The 23,761-nt window shown below is 50.1% G+C and overlaps 1 protein-coding gene across 1 annotated transcript in view; it reads left to right on the forward strand.

Moving 5' to 3' along the window:
* The first annotated feature begins 3,649 nt into the window (after window positions 1–3,649).
* RBCK1 (RANBP2-type and C3HC4-type zinc finger containing 1) overlaps window positions 3,650–23,761 on the forward strand; it is a 44,079-nt gene continuing 23,967 nt past the window's right edge. Inside the window, exons 1-6 of the mRNA XM_060263649.1 lie at window positions 3,650–3,732; window positions 9,461–9,605; window positions 10,520–10,613; window positions 11,708–11,906; window positions 13,381–13,526; window positions 14,993–15,166. Of these exons, the coding sequence (XP_060119632.1) occupies window positions 3,687–3,732; window positions 9,461–9,605; window positions 10,520–10,613; window positions 11,708–11,906; window positions 13,381–13,526; window positions 14,993–15,166 (804 nt within the window). The 5' untranslated portion in view covers window positions 3,650–3,686. The remainder of the gene's footprint in view (window positions 3,733–9,460; window positions 9,606–10,519; window positions 10,614–11,707; window positions 11,907–13,380; window positions 13,527–14,992; window positions 15,167–23,761) is intronic.

The following is a 23,761-nucleotide window of genomic DNA, read 5'->3' on the forward strand; positions in this document are numbered from 1 at the left end:
ACTGGTGCCCACCATTGCAGAAGAACTCCTCCCAGAGAGCCAGTGCGGCTTCAGAGCTAACAGGAGCACCACCGACATGGTATTTGTTCTCAGGCAGCTCCAAGAGAAATGCAGGGAACAGAACAAGGGTCTGTATGTGACTTTTGTCGACCTTACCAAAGCTTTCGATACCGTTAGCAGGAAAGGCCTGTGGCAAATCTTGGAACGTTTAGGATGTCCCCCAAGGTTCCTCAGCATGATCATCCAGCTACACGAAGACCAGCGAGGCCAAGTCAGACACTGCAACGACCTCTCGGAGCCCTTCCCAATAGGCACAGGTGTAAAGCAAGGCTGCGTTCTCGCGCCAACTCTCTTTACGATCTTCTTTAGCATGATGCTTCAAAGAGCCGCAGTAGATCTAGATGAGGACGATGGTGTCTACATCCGCTATCGCACCGATGGCAGCCTGTTCAACCTGAGGCGACTAAAGGCACACTCCAAGACAATGGAAAAACTCATCCGAGAGCTACTGTTTGCTGACGATGCTGCACTCGTCTCCCACTTGGTATCAGCTCTGCAGCATATGACGTCCTGCTTTGCAGAGGCTGCCAAGCTATTCGGCCTAGAAGTTAGTCTGAAGAAGACAGAAGTTCTCCACCAGCCTGCACCCCAGGAAGATTATCACCCTCCCTGCATCACTGTGGGTGAATCAGTTCTGAAGACAGTCCAGCAGTTCAGCTACCTGGGGTGCATCATCTCCTCAGATGCCAAGATCGACAAGGAGATTGACAACAGGCTGGCAAAGGCAAACCGTGCATTTGGCCAACTGCACAAAAGAGTGTGGAGCAACAAGCATCTGAAAAAAGGCACAAAGATCAATGTTTACAAAGCGGTTGTGATGACAACCCTCATCTATGGCTCCGAATCGTGGGTTTTATACCGTCATCACCTGCGACTCCTTGAGCGCTTTCATCAGCGCTGCCTTCGCACCATCCTCAACATCCACTGGAGTGACTTTGTGACCAACACTGAAGTCCTCAAGCGGGCAGAGGTTACCAGCATCGAGGCACTGCTGTTGAAGACGCAGCTGCGCTGGGCAGGGCATATTTCTAGGATGGAAAACCACCGCCTTCCCAAGATTGCCCTGTATGGCGAACTCTCCACCGGCCATCGAAATAGAGGGGCACCAAAGAAGAGGTACAAGGACTCCTTGAAGAAATCCCTTAGCACCTGTCACATCAACCATCACCAGTGGTCTGACCTAGCCTCAGATCGCAAAGCATGGAGGCACACCATCCACCGGGCTGTCTCTTCCTTTGAGAACACACGCATAGCTGGTCTTGAGGACAAAAGGAGATTGAGGAAGAATCGCACTGCTACAGGACCAACCCTAAATCAGACTTTTCCCTGCAGCCGCTGTGGCCAGACCTGCCTGTCCCACATTGGTCTTGTCAGCCACCAGCGAGCCTGCAGCAAACGTGGACTATTGCACCCTTCTTAAATCTTCGTTCGCGAAGCCAAGCCGAGAGAGAGAGAGAGAGAGAGATGGTCATCTGACAGCAAGGAAGATCCTGTGAATTTGGTGTGAATTTGGGCATTGTGCAGGAGGTTGGACTAGATGACCCTGAAGGTCCCTTCCAACTCTATGATTCTGTGATTCAGATACAATGAAACAGAATCTCCTCAGGTTCTACTTACAGGAAAAGGGGGTGGAGAGTGCGGACTGCTACCTAATCTTAAGAACAGCCAGGGTACATAAATCCAGCTGAAATAGGATCGGGTGGCCTGCAAGATCCATGAATGGCGGTGAATTGGCACGTAAATGCAAGAGATAGCAAAGACATGTGAGAATGAAACCCGAGTCCTGCGGAACCCCCAAGACAAACCAAGCTCCGCCCTGGGTCCGTGCGGGAACAGAGTCTCAGCAAGGTCACACTTCTTCCTATACATCGAAACAGATACTTTGAAACAGATTTCCTCCAATACTGCAACAGGATCTATGTGGGTTTGGGCACGTCAGCAGGAAGTGGAGGACTGTGAGGAAACCTTATTTCCTTTGCTCTCTCTCACACACCCAGGGCTGAGCATCCGAACCGTCGACATGGAACTTAGAACCGGTTAAGACAGCAGGTTTGTTATTTTTCTTCCCGACGAAACCCTTTTTTCTCCTTTAGATGGCAAATTCTTTTTTTTTTCTCAAACTCATACACGTGCGTGGCTGCCTTCGTTACTCTGCTAAGATCCCAACACAACTTGATAACTGTTAACGCACACACATACACACACACAACTTGTCTTGGGCTGGCTTTTCCTGGCAAAGAAAAACTCTGCCAGCTTTTGAGCTACTCAGAAGTCTTCACAGAGAAGCTCACTCAGCAGTGAACTGGCTAATGTTAGAGGTCTGTCCTTGTGTGTGTGTGTGTGTGTGTGTGTGTGTGTAAGGGGGTGTAAGTGTCTTGGAACTCCCCGCTACTGGACATGGTGGTGTAGTGCAGGGGTGTCAAACATGCGGCCCAGGGGCCCAATCAGACACACACACCCCGGAGGGCTCTTATCAGACCCCAGAGCAACTAGCTGTCATTTGCTTCCTTCTCCCTCTCTCTTGCTTCCTTCTGCATCACAGCTTGCTTTGCCAGGCTTGCTCAATCACACAGGAGCTACAGAGCAAAGCCAAAAAAATCAGGTGCCGTCAAGAGGTCCATCTGCGGTGCCGGGACGCTAGGAGCCCTCCCACTGTTGCCTCACTGTTGCTTTTGGTGTAGTGGTGAAGTGTGCGGACTCTTATCTGGGAGAACTGGGTTTGAGTCCCCACTCCTCCACTTGCACCTGCTGGAATGGCCTTGGGTCAGCCACAGCTCTGGCAGAGGTTGTCCTTGAAAGGGCAGCTGCTGTGAGAGTCTTATCAGCCCCACCCACCTCACAGGGTGTCTGTTGTGGGAGAGGAAGGGAAAGGAGATTGTAGGCCGCTCTCTGTCCTTGAAAGGGCAGCTGCTGTGAGAGCCCTCTCCAGCCCCACCCACCTCACAGGGTGTCTGTTGTGGGGGAGGAAGGGAAAGGAGATTGTAGGCCGCTCTCTGTCCTTGAAAGGGCAGCTGCTGTGAGAGCCTTCTCCAGCCGCACCCACCTCACAGGGTGTCTGTTGTGGGGGAGGAAGGGAAAGGAGATTGTAGGCTGCTCTCTGTCCTTGAAAGGGCAGCTGCTGTGAGAACCCTCTTAGCCCCACCCACCTCACAAGGTGTCTGTTTTGGGGGAGGAAGGGAGATTGTAGGCCGCTCCTTGAAAGGGCGACTGCTGTGAGAGCCCTCTCCAGCCCCACCCACCTCACAGGGTGTCTTGTGGGGGGAGGAAGGGAAAGGAGATTGTAGGCCATTCTCTGTCCTCGAAAGGACAGCTGCTTTGAGAGCCCTCTCCAGCCCCACCCACCTCACAGGGTGTCTGTTGTGGGGGAGGAAGGAAAAGGAGATTGTGAGCCGCTCTGAGATTCGGAGCGGAGGGCGGGATATAAATCCAATATCTTCTTCTTCTTTATGAAGACTTAAAAACAAAATAGCAAAACTTAAGTCCCTCAGCACCTGCGGCCCAGGAAAGGGAGAAGGGCGGAGTTCTTTATTGTTCGCTGCATCACAGGCGCTGTCCAATAGAACACAGCGAGCAGAGATTCTTTTCTTCTTTCTGTTTTAAGGAGCCTCTGGATTTTGCGGCTTTGGATGAGGCTGGCCGGGACAGTGTTTATGGAGGAGGCAACCAAAAAAGGTGAGCATCTTGGGGGTCAGGAGGTGTGACCATGAACTGCGAAGACCTTTCCAGTTCTTTTTGTCAGGGGATCCGAAGGGGCTGCTCTTGCTGCGTCGAGGCCTGATCCAGTCGGATTTTCTCATGCTCAAGACTCTCTGAACGGAATGGCACCTTCACGAGCACTCATGAACTTAGGGTCAAATGAGATTTTTGTTGTATTTTTTATTTTATTTTATGTCATTTAGAGTCCGCCTTTCTCGCTCAAGGTGGATTATGTAACGTAGGGCAGTGTGATCGACAGGATGAAGAGACCTCTAAGAAACAGTATGGCGAGATAAGGATGTCAGAAATATGAAATAAGGCACAAGTGTTGAACATTTCATCTCCCGTATTGTCCTGCCCCAGAATTATCAACACCTCCTGACCGTCCCATCAATCAAAGAAGCATGTTAGGTGGGTATATGAGGCGGGGCCTTTTCAGGGGTAGCCCCATGATTCTTGAACAGCCGCCCTGGGGAAATGCACCTGGTCTTCTCACTCTTGATCTTTAGGAAAAAGTCGAACGCAGTTTTATTTAGAACTACGTCTGATGAAAGCAGTCCCAGATTGTGATTTTTAAACATTGGTTTTCGTGTGCTCTGTTGTATGTCATTATTTGTAGCAAAAGCAGTCTTCGGCTCCGTCGTGGAAGGAAGGCAGCGAATAAAGGTTTTGATTGTGATAAAGAAACGTTAAACAATGCAAGAAATGGTATTACAGAAGTGGAACTATAAAGCAGAGAGAATAAGATAAAAACATACAGCGGCAAACAAATCAGCCAGTATCATAATGCCCCTGTATAAATCGATGGTGCGGTCTCATTTGGAGTACTGTGTGCAGTTCTGGTCGCCGCACCTCGAAAAGGATATTATAGCATTGGAGAAAGTACAGAAAAGGGCAACTAGAATGATTAAAGGGTTGGAACGCTTTCCCTATGAAGAAAGGTTAAAATGCTTGGGGCTCTTTAGCTTGGAGAAACGTCAACTGTGGGGTGACATGATAGAAGTTTACAAGATAATGCATGGGACGGAGAAAGTAGAGAAAGAAGTCCTTTTCTCCCTTTCTCACAATACAAGAACTCGTGGGCATTCGATGAAATTGCTGAGCAGTTGGGTTAAAATGGATAAAAGGAAGTCCTTCTTCACCCAAAGGGTGATTAACATGTGGAATTCACTGCCACAGGAGGTGGTGGCGGCTACAAGCATAGACAGCTTCAAGATGGGGGTTAGATAAAAATATGGAGCAGAGGTCCATCAGTGGCTATTAGCCACAGTATGTATATATATATATGTGTGTGTGTATGTGTGTGTATGTATATTATATATATATAATTCTTTTGGCCACTGTGTGACACGGCCTGTTGGACTGGATGGGCCATTGGCCTGATCCGACATGGCTTCTCTTAAGTTCTTAACAAATAATATAAGCCCCAGTCCTGTTCTTTGTACTGAATTGTCTTCTCAAGGTCTGTTCCCTTCAGGTGATAAGATTCCTTCTGTGTTTATTGCTGATCTGGGCACATTTCCTGGCTTGGCGTTTGTTGATCTGTTGACAGTTTGAGTCTGGGAGCTTTATATATATATATCAGCACGACAGCTATCAGAAGAGACTCATGCATTCCCACAGCTCCAAGGGGCTTCCCAGCGTGGGGATAGGCTTCAGTGTGCTTCACCTCACGTCCTGCCTCCAATCCAAATAATAATAATTCGCAAAGTTCGAAAACAGATGCTCACGAAAGACCCCGCAGTCTGGTGTTCCAAGCCTGAGGATCTGTGTTTACCACTTTGGCAAAACCAGTCTCACCGTTGCGTCCTTGGAAAGATAACGGCGAATCGTCGGAGGCTTGCTCAGAAATAAACCTTGCAGAGGTCGAGAAAGAGCCGAGCTCTCAGCCTGTGACCCTGGAGAGCGACTGCCAGCCAATCTGAGTTGGCGATCCTGAACTGGATGGACGGAGGGGCTGATTCCGTAGAAGGCAGCTTTGCGGGTGTGTTGGCTGAAGGAATACTAAACGGCACATCCGTTTTAGTAGCTGCCAGCTGGGTATTATTAGCCTTGATTCTGACACAGCTCCAGGCCTGATGGGTGTAGTGGCTTATTTATTTATCTGTTTATTTTAGTATGCTTATATTAGCTCACCTGCTGATTGCATCACCTGTACAGGTGAGCAAACAGCCAGCGCTCCGCGGCCTGCACTGGCTGCCTATAGAGTACCGGATCCATTTCAAGGTGTGATTTCTGACTTTCAAAGCTTTTCACAGCCTGGAACCAACATACCTGCGGGACCGTCTCTTCCCGTATATGCCCTGGAGGTCACTTTTCTCATCCTCCCAACATCTTCTGATAGTCCCTGGTCCAAGAGATGCCCGTCTTGCCTCTACCAGGGCTAGGATCTTTTCGGCCCTGGCCCCGACCTAGTGGAATCAGCTCCCTATGAAGATCCGGGCTCTACCTGGCTTGCCGGCCTTTCGTAGGGCCTACAAAATGGAGCTGTTCCGCCAGGTTTTTTGGATGAGGCAGCGGGCGTCTATCTATCTGATCGGAAATTGAAAGGGTAGCTCCGAGTACAATCGCATGGTATTGTTGGTTTTAATTAGATGGTTTTTCGTGTTTTAACAATTTATTAATAACATATGGTTACAATAATCCATTGTCTCTTTTCTATGCTAGTCCATATGATATTTCAACCCCTCCTCCCTCCAATATTTGACTTCCCCGAAGTTATAAATTTAAATTCAATTATAAAGGTACCACTAACCAATCAAAGTTCAATATTTTCCTTCTCTCATTAATACTAAAAAAAATGTCCAATGACTTTTTATATTCCATTCTTTCTCCATATGTCCTTTAAATTTCTTCCACTCCTTTTTGAATATATCTAAATCATATTCTCTTAAAGTTTTAGTTAATTTGTCCATCTCACTCCACGATAAAACTTTCACAATCCAGTCCCATTTCTCTGGTATTTTTCCCTGTTTCCACAGCTGCGCATACAATGTCCTAGCAGCTGAGAGCAAGTACCAAATTAAAGTCCTGTCTTCCTTTGGAAATTTTTCTAATTGTAATCCAAGCCAAAAAGTCTCTGCAGTTTTCTTGAAGTCATAACCCAAAATTTTGGAGATTTCGTGTTGTATCATCTTCCAGTACTCTTTCGCTTTTTCACAAGTCCACCACATGTGAAAGAAAGAACCTTCGTGTTTTCTACATTTCCAACATCTATCCGACATCTTCTTACTCATCCTAGCCAGCTTTTTCGGAGTCATATACCACCTATACATCATCTTGAAACAGTTCTCTTTAATACTCTGACAGGTTGAGATCTTCATCGAGTTCTTCCAAAGGTGCTCCCACGCATCCATTTGTATTTCTCTATTCACATTAATTGCCCATTTGACCATTTGAGACTTTACTACTTCTTCTTCTGTAGACCATTTCAATAATAATTTATATACTTTCGATATTAATTTTTCATTGTCTCCAAGCAGGACCCTTTCCAGTTCTGTTTGCTCGCGTCTAATTCCATCCGATTTAATATCATTTTCCATCAAGCTTTTAATTTGTTGCATTTGAAACCAGTCATATTTATTGTTTAACTCTTCTGCAGATTTTAATTCAGTTTTGTCTCCTTTAATCTTGAGCAGTTGGTTATATGACATCGCTCTTTCTTCATCAGATTCAGCTGTTATTTTTATTACTTCTGCTGGCACTATCCAAAGCGGTTTTCTCTCGTCCCCATATTTCTTATATTTTATCCAAGTGTTTAATAAACTATTTCTAAAATAATGGTGAGAGAAAAAACCGTCCCTCTTACTCTTCCCATAACACAAATACGCGTGCCAGCCGAATTTATTCCCATGAGCTTCTAACCATAAAGGTTTTTTATCTAACAGCGTTATACAATCTTTAATCCACGTCAAACAAACTGCATCATGATACAATAATTAGATGGTTTTTAAGGGAATTTTAAGGAAATTGTATAATGTTGTAGATTGTTGTTTTACTATGTAAATTCTGTATTTTATATCCCGCCCTCCCTGCTTTGGCGGGGAGGGCGGGATATAAATTAAAGGTTATCATTATTATTAATACTATTATTAGATCGGTTGGCCTCCCCCCTACTCCCTTAAGGCCCTACTTTATTGTGGTGCAGTGCGGTGGTACTCTTTTTGTGCTGTACCATCTTGCTGGCGTATCGTCTTGCTGAATCATCCTGTTGCACTTTACCGAATGTTGAAATTGGTTTTGTTACGATATTTTTATTGTTTTTTCATTTCTATTTTGATGTACTCCGCTCTAAACCCCCAAATGGGGGAATGGGCAGAATGTAAATAAAATAATAATAAGGAGAACATAAGATGGCCCATCCAGTCCAACACTCTGTATCACACAGTGGTCAAAATACACACACACACACACACTGTGGCTAATAGCCACTGATGGACCTCTGCTCCGTATTTTTATCCAATCCCCTCTTGAAGCTGGCTATGCTTGTAGCCACCACCACCTCCTGTGGCAGTGAATTCCACGTGTTAATCACCCTTTGGGTGAAGAAGGACTTCCTTTTATCCGTTCTAACCCGACTGTTCAGCAATTTCATCGAATGCCCACGAGTTCTTGTATTGTGAGAAAGGGAGAAAAGGACTTCTTTCTCTGCTTTCTCCATCCCATAATAATAATACATTCCACCCTTTCCCGCGAAGGGGCTCAGGGTGGATCACAACATGCAAACAACAATAAAACCTACAGTTCAGAGTTAAAACAATACATTAACATTAAACAGATCAAAACAACGAAACAATAAATAAAGCGCACCAAAGACGGGAAGGGCACATCGTACAAGGTCAGCAATTATAGGCCCAATTTAAATGATGGTAGCGATTGCAGAATAGCACTGCGATAAGACACAGTGTCGCCACAAGGGAGGCCCGCTGATGGAATAATAGCTGGAATGGAACGCCCACCGCCTCAATCATAAGCCTGGTGGAATAACTCCGTCTTGCAGCCCCTACAAAATGGCAGTAGCTGAGTTAGGGGCCGGATCTCCATAGGGAGCTGATTCTACCAGGCAGGGGCCTGAGCTGAAAAGGCCCTGTCCCTGGTTGAGGCAAGTCGGATGTCCTTTGGGCCAGGGGCGGTCAAGAAGTGTGTAGCCGATCGCAACGACCTCTGGAGCATATATGGGGAAGTGTGCGGACTCTTACCTGGGAGAACCAGGTTTGATTCCCCACTCCTCCACTCGCAACTGCTGGAATGGCCCTGGGTCAGTCATAGCTCTTGCAAGAGTTGTTCCCACCCAGCTGTCTGTTGTGGGGGAAGAAGATGAAGGAGATTGTAAGCCGCTCTGAGTCTCTGATTCAGAGAGAAGGGCAAGGTATAAATCTGCAGTCTTCTTCTTCTTCATCACTCCTCCACTTGCACCTGCTGGAATGGCCTTGGGTTAGCCATAGCTCTCGCAGGAGTTGTCCTTGGAAGGGCAGGTTCTGGGAGAGCTCTCTCAGCCCCACCCACCTCACAGGGTATCTGTTGTGGGGGAAGAAGATGAAGGAGATTGCAAGCCGTTCTGAGTCTCTGATTCAGAGAGAAGGGCCGGGCATAAATCTGCGGTCTTCTTCTTCTGATGCAGTCGACGGCAGCTTCATGCGTTCACAAGTTCCGCAGGTGAATGCAGCTCCCCCCAGAAAGCCAGGGTTTTTTCTCTTGTTCCTAGGAGAGCAGCAGGCCCTGAAGCTGGCAGCAGCCATCCGAGGAGGGGATGAGAAAACTGCCCAGCGGTGTGCCCTCTGGCTGGCGGAACAACGAATCCCGCTCGCGGTGCAGGTGAAGAAGGAGGTTGACCCCCAGCAAGACATCAGGTGAATGCCCAGGAGTGGAGACAGCTGCCTGAGACCCTGGAGAGCTGCGGCCAGTCTGAGTAGACAAGACTGACCCTGATGGACCTGGGTCTGATTCAGTCGATGGCAGCTTCATGCGTTCAAGACCCCGAGTTCTAATCCAGAGTGGCAGCCATGTTGGTGATGGACACGACGTTTCCCCTTCTGCTAGATCAGTTCGGTGTAGTGGTGAAGTGCGCGGACTCTTATCTGGGAGACCCGGGTTTGATTCCCCCACTCCTCCACTTACAGCTGCTGGAATGGCCATGCGTCCAAGCTATGGCTCTGTCAGAGTTGTCCTTGAAAAGACAGCTTCTGTGAGAGCTCTCTCAGCCCCACTCAGCTCACAGGGTGTCTGTTGTAGGGGAGCAGGGATGGCCAAACTTGCTTAACATAAGAGCCACATAGAATAAACGTCAGATGTTTGAGAGCTGCAAGACACGAACATCAGATATTTGAGAGCCACAAGACAAGGAAAGAAGGAAGGAAAATAGATGAAGGGAATGGAGGAGGGAGAGGTGGAAAGAAAGCAACTTTAAATGCGTTCTCCAAGCCAGCCAACAGGGTAGAGGGGGCTTGGAGAATGTGTGAAAGAGCTACCTGTGGCTCCCGAGACACGGTTTGGCCACCCCTGTGGGGAAGGAAGATAAAGGAGATTGTGAGCCACGCTGAGACTCTGAGTGGAGGGCGGAATAGAAATCCAATGTTGTCTTCTTCTAGACAGCCCTTCCCTTCCCACCAGCTGAGACCCCGGTCTTCTGCTTTGAAGCTCTTAAAGCGACAGGCTCCTCTTTCCCTGAGAAGGAAAAGCCATCCAGGAAAAGGGATGTTGCGTTGCAAACAAGGGTGCGCCAGTGAATGCCTTCCTAACCTTTTCCTCTCCTTTCCTCTCCTAGACTGTGGGTGGGCGTGGAAGATGCCCACATGAGCACCGTTCCCATCTTCCTGAAAGTCCGACCTTGCATGACCTTGGCGTCCCTCAAAGACATGGTAGGGGCCCAATCACTATGCGACCGAAGGTAAACTATGACACCCATTGTGAGGCTTGTACTGCCTCCTGTGGCAGCCATTTTGTGGCTGGGATCACATTCTGCGGCAGCCGTTTTGTTGGCTCCGCCGCCTGTGGCAGCCATTTTGTGGCTGGCTCTGCCTCTTGTGGCAGCCATTTTGTGGCTGGCATCGCCTCCTGCGGAAGCCATTTTGTGACTTGCTGTGCATCCTGTGGCAGCCATCTTGTGATTAGAACCACCTCCTGTGGCAGCCATCTTGTGATTAGAACCACCTCCTGTGGCAGCCATTTTGTGGCTGGCTCTGCCTCTTGTGGCAGCCATTTTGTGGCTGGCTCTACCTCCTGCAGCAGCCATTTTGTGGCTAGCACCAGCTCCTGTGGCAGCCATTATGTGGCTGGCTCCACCTCCTGTAGCACCATTTTGTGGCTGGCTCCACCTCCTGCAGCAACCATTTTGTGGCTAGCACCACCTCCTGTGGCAGCCATTTTGTGGCTGGCACCACCTCCTGCGGAAGCCATTCTGTGACTTGCTATGCCTCCTGTGGCAGCCATCTTGTGGTTAGCACCACCTCCTGTGGCAGCCATTTTGTGGCTGGCACCGCCTCCTGCGGAAGCCATTCTGTGACTTGCTATGCCTCCTGTGGCAGCCATCTTGTGGTTAGCACCACTTCCTTTGGCAGTCATTTTTGACTGGCTCTGCCTCTTGCGGCAGCCATTTTGGGGCTGGCACCGCCTCCTGCGGCAGCCATTTTGTGACTTGCTGTGCCTCCCGTAGCAGCCATCTTGTGGTTAGCACCACCTCCCATGGCAGCCATTTTGTGACTGGCTCCGCCTTCTGTGGCAGCCGTTTTGTGGATGTTCCCAGCATGCTGTGTCCAAATTGCAAAGTTGCTTAACGGCTCAGAAAAGCTGAGAACCCCTGACTTAACCTGGTTTTGGCCAGTAGGTGTTCCAAAACAATGTAAGTAGTGCTTTGTCCTCCCTTCACCATAAACCAGCTGCAACTGGACATCCGTTGACACTCATGGAGCAGTGCAGCCATGTTACCTGCAGCCTGTTTTTTCTGCTGGCCTAGGTCTTCCTCCACTATGGTTTCCCTCCCAGCGTTCAGCAGTGGGTGGTGGGCCAGAGGCTGCCTCGAGACCACGAGACCCTTCAGTACCACGGCATCCAGAGGGACGGCGACGTGGCTTACCTCTACCTCCGGTCTGCCAAGGCAGCCAAGCTCCGCAAAGACACCTTCCAACGGGAGTTGGAGCGCAGGCAGCTGGAAGGTGAGCTTACGGGGGGCCGCTGGGAATGCTCAGGCAGGGGAAGGAGGGCTGTGAACGTCGCCTGAGGCCCCAGAGAGCTGCTGCCAGTCTGAGCTGACAATACTAACCTCGATGGGCCATGGTTCTGAGTCAGTAGGAGGAGGCAGCGTTGTCTGTTCATGTGTCCCAGATGCAGTCCCCAGCCTCGCCACTCAAAAAGGACCAGGCAGAAAGTGATGGGAAAGACCCGGGGCTTTTCTTGTAGTGGGAACTCCTTGGCATATTAGGCAACACCCCCTGATGTAGCCAGTTTTCCTGGAGCTTACTCTGAAGATTGCAGATTTTTTAAAAAGAAGACTGCAGATTTATACCCCGCCCTTCTCTTTGAATCAGAGACTCAGAGTGGCTTACAATCTCCTATATCTTCTCCCCCCACAACAGACACCCTGTGAGGTGGGTGGGGCTGAGAGAGCTCTGACAGAATGTGCCCTTTCAAAGACAGCTCTGCCAGAGCTATGGCTGACCCAAGGCCATTCCAGCAGCTGCAAGGGGAGGAGTGGGGAATCAAACCTGGTTCTCCCAGATAAGAGTCCACACACTTAACCACTACACCAGATTGGCTCTCTATTAGAGCTATGGCTGACCCAAGGCCATTCCAGCAGCTGCAAGGGGAGGCACAGGGAATCAAACCCAGTTCTCCCAGTTAAGAGTCCGCACACTTAACCACTGCACCAAACTGGCTCTCTATTACAGCTATGGCTGACCCAAGGCCATTCCAGCTGCTGCAAGTGGAGGAGCGGGGAATCAAACCTGGTTCTCCAGATAAGAGCCCGCACACTTAACCACTGCACCAAACTGGCTCTCTATTAGAGCTATGGCTGACCCAAGGCCATTCCAGCAGCTGCAAGTGGAGGAGTGGGGAATCAAACCCAGTTCTCCCAGATAAGAGTCCGCAGACTTCACCACTACACCAAATTGGCTGTTAGTACAGGGCCAAACGATGTAGTAAGAGCCCTGGAAGCTCTTGGAGGATTGGCTACATAGGGGGTGTGGCTTAATATGCAAAGGAGTCCCTGCTACAAAAAAAAAAGCACTGGAAAGACCTTTCCCCGCCTGAGACCCTGGAGAGCTGCTTCCAGTCTGAGTAGGCAATACTGACCTTTACGGACCAAAGGTCTAATTCAGTAGAAGGCAGCTAAATGTGTGTGTCGGGGAGGGCTTGTGGTTGAGTGATAGAGCCTCTGTTTGGCATGAAGCTCCACTTGCAGCTGCTGGAATGGCCTTGGGTCAGCCATAGCTCTTGCAGAGCTGTCCTTGATAGGGCAGTTTCTGTCAGAGCTCTCTCAGCTCCATCTACCCCACAGGGTGTCTGTTGTGGGGGAGGAAGGGAAAGGAGATTGTGAGCCGCTCTGAGTCTCTGATTCAGAGAGAAGGGGGGGTATAAACCTATGAATACTTCATATGGCTTCATTTCTCTCTTTGGCAATCTCCTTAGAGTTAGGCATTGAGGAGAGTTCCCTGTTGCCACGGGGCTCTGCGGAAACAGCTCCCGCCCCTACTCCAAGAGTCCCTTCAGCGGTCTTGGATGCTGACGAGCACATGGAAGATCCAGCTGCGCCGCTCCCTGCCCACATCCCGAAGGTAAGGCCTGCAAAGGTGGTGTGGAATTGTTTTCTGTGGCCCCGGAAGATAGGACCAGAACCAACGGGTTGAAATTAAATCAGAAGAGTTTCCGGCTCAACGTTAGGAAGAACTTCCTGACGGTTAGAGCAGTTCCTCAGTGGAACAGGCTTCCTTGGGAGGTGGTGGGCTCTCCTTCCTTGGAGGTTTTTCAACAGAGGCTAGCTGGCCATCTGACAGTGATGAAGATCCTGTGAATTTAGGGGGAAATCTTTGTGAGTTTCCTGCATTGTGCAGGGAGTTGGGCTAGATGACCCTGGAGGTCCCTTCCAACTCTGTGATTCTATGAACTTCCTGACCGTTAGAGTGATTCCTCAGTGGAACAGGCTTCCTCCTCGGGAGGTGGTGGGCTCTCCTTCCTTGGAGGTTTTTAAGCAGAGGCTAGATGGCCATCTGACAGCAATGAAGATCCTGTGAATTTAGGGGGAGGAGTTTGTGAGTTTCCTGCATTGTGCAGGGGGCTGGACTAGATGACCCTGGAGGTCCCTTCCATCTCTATGATTCTATGATGCAGAATTGTTTTCTGTTGCCAGAAGGTAGGACCAGAACCAGTGGGTTGAAATTAAATCAAAAGAGTTTCTGCCTAACATTAGGAAGAACTTCCTGACCATTAGAGCAGTTCCTCAGTGGAACCGGCTTCCTTGGGAGGTGGTGGGTTCTCCTTCCTTGGAGGTTTTTAAACAGAGGTTAGATGGCCATCTGACTGCAATGCAGATCCTGTGAATTTAGGGGGAAGTATTTGTGAGTTTGCTGCATTGTGCAGGGAGTTGGACTAGATGACCCTGGAGGTCCCTCCCAACTCTATGGTTCTATGAACTTCCTGACCGTTAGAGCGGTTCCTCAGTGGAACAGGCTTCCTCAGAAGGTGGTGGGCTCTCCTTCCTTGGAGGTTTTTCAACAGAGGCTAGATGGCCACCTGACAGCGTTGAAGATCCTGTGAATTTGGGGTTTCCTGCATTGTGCAGGAGTTTGATCTAGATGACCCTGGAGGTCCCTTCCAACTCTATGGGAGGTGGTGGGCTCTCCTTCCTTGGAGGTTTTTCAACAGAAGCTCGATGGCCAACTGACAGCAATGAGGATCCAGTGAACTTTTGCAGATCGTGAGAAGGAGGGCAGGAAGGGTTACAGCAGTGCTGAGGTCTTATGGCCCTGTCTTACATGTCAAAGGAAATGCCGTTTGCCACTTTAGGATACAGGCCAGTTTGGCCAGAAATCCTGGAGGGGCTTTTGACATCTTTTGGGCATGGAGCACGGGTCACTGGGGATGTATGCGCAGGGTGGGAGATACCTGTGACTTTTCTGCATTGTGCAGGGGGTAGGACTAGATGACCCTGGAGGTCCCTTCCCACTCTGTGATTCTGAGGCGGCTGGATACGGTCGCCCGTTCTCCTCTTGAATGCTCCCATGGCCCTTCCGTCTCTCCGTAGGCGGGTTGGGAGTGCCCGATCTGCACTTTCGTCAACAAGCCCACCTGGCCAGGCTGCGAGATGTGCTGCACCGAGAGGCCCGAGGATTATGTCATGCCGGACGGCTATCAGCCGGACAAAGAGGAGGTGGTGCGGCTGCAGAAGGAGGAGGACGCCTTGCGGCAGTACGAGCAGGTGAGGGGCTGGGTGGGGGCAAGTGGGTCGCAGGGACTGTATCATGCCAGCCTTGACCCATCTACGCTGGCACTCAGTTTGTTTCTGGGCACAATTCAAGGCGCTAGTCTTGACTTTTGGGGTGGCCAAATTTGCTTAACATAAGAGGCACGTGGAATAAACGCTGGATGTTGGAGAGCTGCAAGACATGAACGTCAGATGTCTGAAAGCTGCAAGGGAGGGAGGGAGGGAGAGAGAGAGAGAGAGAGAAAGAAAGAAAGAAAGAAAGAAAGAAAGAGAAAGAAAGAAAGAAAGAAAGAAAGAAAGAAAGAAAGAAAGAAAGAAAGAAAGAAAGAAAGAAAGAAAGAAAGAAAGAAAGAAAGAAAGAAAGATGGAGAGAGGGAGAGAGAGATATGGATGGATAGATGGAGAGATCGATAGAGAGAGATTGATGGAGAGAGAGGGAGGAAGGGAGTTGTGGAAAGAAAGCAACTTTAAATGCATTTGCCAAGATGCCAGCTGGCTTGGCTTGGAGAAGTGATTGAAAGAGACAGACACCTCCTCCAAGCTGGTCAACAGGGTTTTGGGGGCTTTGAGAGCCACACAATATGTGTGGAAGGGCCACATGTGGCTCCCAAGCCACAGTTTGAGCGCCCCTGCATCTGAATTAGATTGCTGCGATGCACTCTTCATGGAGCTGCCCTTGAAGACTGCCCAGAAACTATAGTTAGTACAGAATGTTTCGTTATTTTATTGGATGGGATTTCTATCCTGCCCGTTCTGACAAGGCAGGCTCAGGGTGGGGGGTTGCAGCCAGGACACTGACTGGGTTGTGGGTTGCAGGCCCCATATCTCCCCACTCCTGGCCAGTCTACACGGGCTCCCAATTTGTTTCTGGGCACTGTTCGTAGTGTTGGTCTTGAATGTTAAACCACTTTAGAGCCAGTTTGGTGTAACAGTTAAGTGCACGGACTCTTACCTGGGAGAACCTGGTTTGATTCCCCACTCCTCCACTTGCAGCTGCTGGAATGGCCTTGGGTCAGCAAGAGCTCTCTCATCTGGGAGAACCGGGTTTGATTCCCCACTCCTCCACTTGCACCTGCTGGAATGGCCTTGAATCAGCCATAGCTCTCTTATCTGGGAGAAACGGGTTTGATTCCCCACTCCTCCGCTTGCACCTGCTAGAATGGCCTTGGGTCAGCCGTAGCTCTCTTATCTGGGATAACCGGGTTTGATTCCCCACTCCTTCACTTGCACCTGCTGGAATGGCCTTTGGTCAGCCAGATCTCTTTTATCTGGGAGAACCGGGTTTGATTCCCCACTCCTCTGCTTGCAGCTGCTGGAATGGCCTTGGGTCAGCCGTAGCTCTCTTATCTGGGATAACCGGGTTTGATTCCCTACTCCTTCACTTGCACCTGCTGGAATGGCCTTGGGTCAGCCAGAGCTCTTTTATCTGGGAGAACCGGGTTCGATTCCCCACTCCTCCGCTTGCAGCTGCTGGAATGGCCTTGGGTCAGTCAGAGCTCTTTTATCTGGGAGAACCGGGTTTGATTCCCCACTCCTCCACTTGCACCTGCTGGAATGGCCTTGGGTCAGTCAGAGCTCTTTTATCTGGGAGAACCGGGTTTGATTCCCCACTCTTCCACTTGCAGCTGCTGGAATGGCCTTGGGTCAGCCATAGCTCTTATCTGGGAGAACCGGGTCTGATTCCCCACTTCTCCACTTGCAGCTGCTGAATTGCCTTGGGTCAGCCATAGCTTTCCTAGGAGTTGTCCTTGGAAGAGCAGTCTCTGTCAGAGCTCTCTCAGCTCCACCTACCTCACAGGCAGTGTTCCCTCTAAGCTGAGTTAGCGTGAGCTAGCTCACAGATTTCTAGCCTCCAGCTCACACATTTTTGCCTTAGCTCAGGCAGGATGACCCCAGAGCACAGTAATTGATGCAGGAGCTCACCACTTGAAGGCCAGGAGCTCACACAGTAGAATTTTTGCTCACAAGACTCCACACCTTAGAGGCAACATTGCTCACAGGGTGTCTGTTGTGGGGAAACAAGATAAAGGAGATTGTAACAATTTATAGTAACAGTATTAAACTACTTAACACAAAATTAAACAAGAGATGTAATCTTCAGTTTTGGTTAAGTGGGCAGACTCTTATCTGGGAGAACCGGGTTTGATTCCCCCCTCCTCCACTTGCAGCTTCTGGAATGGCCTTGGGTCAGCCAAAGCTCTGGCAGAGGTTGTCCTTGAAAGGGCAGATGCTGGGAGAGCCCTCTCCAGCCCCACCCACCTCACAGGGTGTCTGTTGTGGGGGAGGAAGGGAAAGGAGATGGTGAGCCGCTCTGAGACTCTGTCCTTGAAAGGGCAGCTGCTGTGAGAGCCCTCTCCAGCCCCACCCACCTCACAGGGTATCTGTTGTGGGGGAGGAAGGGAAAGGAGATTGTAAGCCGCTCTGAGTCTCTGATTCAGAGAGAAGGGTGGGGTATAAATCTGCAGTCTTCTTCTTTTTCTTCTTCTCCTTTTCTTCTTCTTCTCTTCTTCTTCTTCTTCTTTTGCATCTCTGATGCATGCATCTAGATTACATCTAGATGGGATTGCTGCAGTGTGCTCTAGTTGGGGCTACCCTTGAGAAGTGGTTTAAAACTTCCATGGGTACAGAATGCTGCAGCCACCATAGTCTGGCTTGGATTTTGATGTGTGCAGCTTTTGAAATGCCAAATCTCAAAACCAGCCTTGGACAAAGAGATGGCCTAGTTGGTGATAGTGGAAGTGGGCAGGGGGAGCAACCAGCCCCTGGATCCTTGGCAGGGCAAAAAGGACTGTAAATACAATCCATAAGAATAACACAAGAATGTAACAGAAGAAGAAGAAGAAGATATTGGATTTATATCCCGCCCTATACTCTGAATCTCAGAGCGGTCACAATCTCCTTTACCTTCCTCCCCCCCACAGCAGACACATTGTGAGGTAGGTGGGGATGAGAGAGCTCTTACAGCAGCTGCCCTTTCAAGAACTAGTCCTGCGAGAGCTCTGGCTGACCCAAGGCCATTCCAGCAGCTGCAAGTGCAGGCGAGGGGAATCAAACCCGGTTCTCCCAGATAAGAGAGTTCTGGCTGACCCAAGGCCATTCCAGCAGCTGCAAGTGGAAGAGTGGGGAATAAAACCCGGTTCTCCCAGATAAGAGAGCTCTGGCTGACCCAAGACCATTCCAGCAGCTGCAAGTGGAAGAGTGGGGAATCAAACCCAGTTCTCCCAGATAAGAGAGCTCTGGCTGACCCAAGGCCATTCCAGCAGGTGCAAGTGGAGGAGTGGGGAATCAAACCCGGTTCTCCCAGATAAGAATTCACGCACTTAACCACTACACCAAACTGGCTCTATGTTGTATCAGGCCAATGGCTCATCCAGTCCCACAGTCTGTGTCACACAGTGGCCAAAACCCAGGTTCCTTCAGGAGGTCCACCAGTGAGGCCAGGACACTAGAAGCTCTCCCATTGTGCCCCCCCAAGCACCAAGAATACAGAGCTTCACTGCCCCAGACGTAAGAACATAAGAGAAGCCATGTTGAATCAGGCCAGTGGCCCCTCCAGTCCAACACTCTGTGTCACATAAGAACATAAGAGAAGCCCTGTTGGATCAGGCCAGTGGCCCCTCCAGTCCAACACTCTGTGTCACATAAGAACAGAAGAGAAGCCCTGTTGGATCAGGCCAGTGCCCCTCCAGTCCAACACTCTGTGTCACATAAGAACATAAGAGAAGCCCTGTTGGATCAGGCCAGTGGCCCCTCCAGTCCAACACTCTGTGTCACATAAGAACATAAGAGAAGCCCTGTTGGATCAGGCCAGTGGCCCCTCCAGTCCAACACTCTGTGTCACATAAGAACATAAGAGAAGCCCTGTTGGATCAGGCCAGTGGCCCCTCCAATCCAACACTCTGTGTCACATAAGAACATAAGAGGAGCCCTGTTGGATCAGGCCAGTGGCCCCTCCAGTCCAACACTCTGTGTCACATAAGAACATAAGAGAAGCCCTGTGGGATCAGGCCTGTGGCCCCTCCAGTCCAACACTCTGTGTCACAGAAGAACATAAGAGAAGCCCTGTTGGATCAGGCCAGTGGCCCCTCCAATCCAACACTCTGTGTCACATAAGAACATAAGAGGAGCCCTGTTGGATCAGGCCAGTGGCCCCTCCAGTCCAACACTCTGTGTCACACATTGGCCAAAAAAACCAGGTGCCATCAGGAGGTCCATCATTGGGGTCAGAACTCTAGCAACCCTCCCACTGTGGCCCCCCAAACGCCAAGAAGAGCGTTCCATCTGAACCTTGCGACTAATAGCCACTGATGGACCTCTGCTTCAGATGTTCATCTAATCCCCTCTTGAAGCTGTCTATGCTTGTAGCTGCCACCACCTCCTATGGCAGAACTCGTGGGCACTCAATGAAATTGCTGAGCGGTCGGGTTAGAAGGGATAAAAGGAAGTCCTTCTTCACCCAAAGGGTGATTAACACATGCAATTCACTGCCATAGGAGGTGGTGGCAGCTACAAGCATAGCCAACTTTAAGAGGGGATTGGATAAACAAATGGAGCAGAGGTCCATCTGTGGCTATTAGCCACAATGTATTGTTGAAACTTTCTGTCTGGGGCAGTGATGCTCTGTATTCTTGGTGCTTGTGCAGGGCACAGTGGGAGAGCTTCTGGAGTTGTGGCCCTGCCGCTGGACTTCCAGATGGCCCCTGGGTTTTGGCCATTGTGTGACACTGAGTGTTGGGCTGGAGGGGCCATTGGCCTGATCCAATATGGGTTCCCTAAAATTCTTGTATTGGGAGAAAGGGAGAGAAGTACTTAAGAAATAAGAGAAGCCCTGTTGGATCAGGCCAGTGGCCCATCCAGTCCCACACTCTGTGTCACATAAGAACATAAGAGAAGCCCTGTTGGATCAGGCCAGTGGCCCCTCCAGACCAACACTCTGAGTCACAGAAGAACATAAGAGAAGCCCTGTTGGATCAGGCCAGTGGCCCATCCAGTCCCACACTCTGTGTCACATAAGAACATAAGAGAAGCCCTGTTGGATCAGGCCAGTGGCCCCTCCAGACCAACACTCTGAGTCACAGAAGAACATAAGAGAAGCCATGTTGGATCAGGCCAGTGGCCCATCCAGTCCCACACTCTGTGTCACATAAGAACATAAGAGAAGCCCTGTTGGATCAGGCCAGTGGCCCCTCCAGACCAACACTCTGAGTCACAGAAGAACATAAGAGAAGCCCTGTTGGATCAGGCCAGTGCCCCCTCCAGTCCACCACTCTGTGTCACATAAGAACATAAGAGAAGCCCTGTTGGATCAGGCCAGTGCCCCCTCCAGTCCACCACTCTGTGTCACATAAGAACATAAGAGAAGCCCTGTTGGATCAGGCCAGTGGCCCCTCCAGTCCACCACTCTGTGTCACATAAGAACATAAGAGAAGCCCTGTTCGATCAGGCCAGTGCCCCCTCCAGTCCAACACTCTGTGTCACATAAGAACATAAGAGAAGCCCTGTTGGATCAGGCCAGTGGCCCCTCCAGTCCAACACTCTGTGTCACATAAGAACATAAGAGAAGCCCTGTTGGATCAGGCCAGTGCCCCCTCCAGTCCACCACTCTGTGTCACATAAGAACATAAGAGAAGCCCTGTTGGATCAGGCCAGTGGCCCCTCCAGTCCAACACTCTGTGTCACATAAGAACATAAGAGAAGCCCTGTTGGATCAGGCCAGTGGCCCCTCCAGACCAACACTCTGAGTCACAGAAGAACATAAGAGAAGCCCTGTTGGATCAGGCCAGTGCCCCCTCCAGTCCACCACTCTGTGTCACATAAGAACATAAGAGAAGCCCTGTTGGATCAGGCCAGTGGCCCCTCCAGACCAACACTCTGAGTCACAGAAGAACATAAGAGAAGCCCTGTTGGATCAGGCCAGTGCCCCCTCCAGTCCAACACTCTGTGTCACATAAGAACATAAGAGAAGCCCTGTTGGATCAGGCCAGTGGCCCCTCCAGTCCACCACTCTGTGTCACATAAGAACATAAGAGAAGCCCTGTTGGATCAGGCCAGTGGCCCCTCCAGACCAACACTCTGAGTCACAGAAGAACATAAGAGAAGCCCTGTTGGATCAGGCCAGTGCCCCCTCCAGTCCACCACTCTGTGTCACATAAGAACATAAGAGAAGCCCTGTTGGATCAGGCCAGTGCCCCCTCCAGTCCACCACTCTGTGTCACATAAGAACATAAGAGAAGCCCTGTTGGATCAGGCCAGTGGCCCCTCCAGTCCACCACTCTGTGTCACATAAGAACATAAGAGAAGCCCTGTTGGATCAGGCCAGTGGCCCCTCCAGTCCAACACTCTGTGTCACATAAGAACATAAGAGAAGCCCTGTTGGATCAGGCCAGTGGCCCATCCAGTCCAACACTCTGTGTCACATAAGAACATAAGAGAAGCCCTGTTGGATCAGGCCAGTGCCCCCTCCAGTCCAACACTCTGTGTCACATAAGAACATAAGAGAAGCCCTGTTGGATCAGGCCAGTGGCCCCTCCAGTCCACCACTCTGTGTCACATAAGAACATAAGAGAAGCCCTGTTGGATCAGGCCAGTGGCCCCTCCAGACCAACACTCTGAGTCACAGAAGAACATAAGAGAAGCCCTGTTGGATCAGGCCAGTGCCCCCTCCAGTCCACCACTCTGTGTCACATAAGAACATAAGAGAAGCCCTGTTGGATCAGGCCAGTGCCCCCTCCAGTCCACCACTCTGTGTCACATAAGAACATAAGAGAAGCCCTGTTGGATCAGGCCAGTGGCCCCTCCAGTCCACCACTCTGTGTCACATAAGAACATAAGAGAAGCCCTGTTGGATCAGGCCAGTGGCCCCTCCAGTCCAACACTCTGTGTCACATAAGAACATAAGAGAAGCCCTGTTGGATCAGGCCAGTGGCCCATCCAGTCCAACACTCTGTGTCACATAAGAACATAAGAGAAGCCCTGTTGGATCAGGCCAGTGGCCCCTCCAGACCAACACTCTGAGTCACAGAAGAACATAAGAGAAGCCCTGTTGGATCAGGCCAGTGCCCCCTCCAGTCCACCACTCTGTGTCACATAAGAACATAAGAGAAGCCCTGTTGGATCAGGCCAGTGCCCCCTCCAGTCCACCACTCTGTGTCACATAAGAACATAAGAGAAGCCCTGTTGGATCAGGCCAGTGGCCCCTCCAGTCCACCACTCTGTGTCACATAAGAACATAAGAGAAGCCCTGTTGGATCAGGCCAGTGCCCCCTCCAGTCCAACACTCTGTGTCACATAAGAACATCAGAGAAGCCCTGTTGGATCAGGCCAATGGCCCCTCCAGTCCAACACTCTGTGTCACATAAGAACATAAGAGAAGCCCTGTTGGATCAGGCCAGTGCCCCCTCCAGTCCAACACTCTGTGTCACATAAGAACATAAGAGAAGCCCTGTTGGATCAGGCCAGTGCCCCCTCCAGTCCAACACTCTGTGTCACATAAGAACATAAGAGAAGCCCTGTTGGATCAGGCCAGTGCCCCCTCCAGTCCAACACTCTGTGTCACATAAGAACATAAGAGAAGCCCTGTTGGATCAGGCCAGTGCCCCCTCCAGTCCAACACTCTGTGTCACAAAAGAACATAAGAGAAGCCCTGTTGGATCAGGCCAGTGCCCCCTCCAGTCCAACACTCTGTGTCACATAAGAACATAAGAGAAGCCCTGTTGGATCAGGCCAGTGGCCCCTCCAGTCTAACACTCTGTGTCACATAAGAACATAAGAGAAGCCCTGTTGGATCAGGCCAGTGGCCCCTCCAGTCCAACACTCTGTGTCACATAAGAACATAAGAGAAGCCCTGTTGGATCAGGCCAGTGGCCCCTCCAGTCCAACACTCTGTGTCACATAAGAACATCAGAGAAGCCCTGTTGGATCAGGCCACTGGCACATCCAGTCCAACACTCTGTGTCACATAAGAACATAAGAGAAGCCCTGTTGGATCAGGCCAGTGGCACATCCAGTCCAACACTCTGTGTCACATAAGAACATAAGAGAAGCCCTGTTGGATCAGGCCAGTGGCCCCTCCAGTCCAACACTCTGTGTCACATAAGAACATAAGAGAATCCATGTTGGATCAGGCCAATAGCCCCTCCAGTTCGACGCTCTGTGTCACATAGCCAGGTAGGATCAGGCCAATGGCCCCTCCAGTCCGACACTCTGTGTCACATAAGAACATAAGAGAAGCCATGTTGGATGGAGAAAGTAGAGAAAGAGGTACTTTTCTCCCTTTCTCACAATACAAGAACTTGTGGGCATTCGATGAAATTGCTGAGCAGACAGGTTAAAACAGATAAAAGGAAGTACTTCTTCACCCAAAGGGTGATTAACATGTGGAATTCACTGCCACAGGAGGTGGTGGCGGCCACAAATATAGCCAACTTCAAGAGGGGGTTAGATAAAAATATGGAGCACAGGTCCATCAGTGGCTATTAGCCAGAGTGTGTGTGTATATATAAAATTTTTTGCCACTGTGTGACACAGAGTGTTGGACTGGATGGGCCGTTGGCCTGATCCAACATGGCTTCTCTTATGTTCTTATGGATC

Source organism: Heteronotia binoei, chromosome 2 (assembly GCF_032191835.1).
Source record: "Heteronotia binoei isolate CCM8104 ecotype False Entrance Well chromosome 2, APGP_CSIRO_Hbin_v1, whole genome shotgun sequence".
Classification (NCBI taxonomy): Eukaryota; Metazoa; Chordata; class Lepidosauria; order Squamata; family Gekkonidae; genus Heteronotia; species Heteronotia binoei.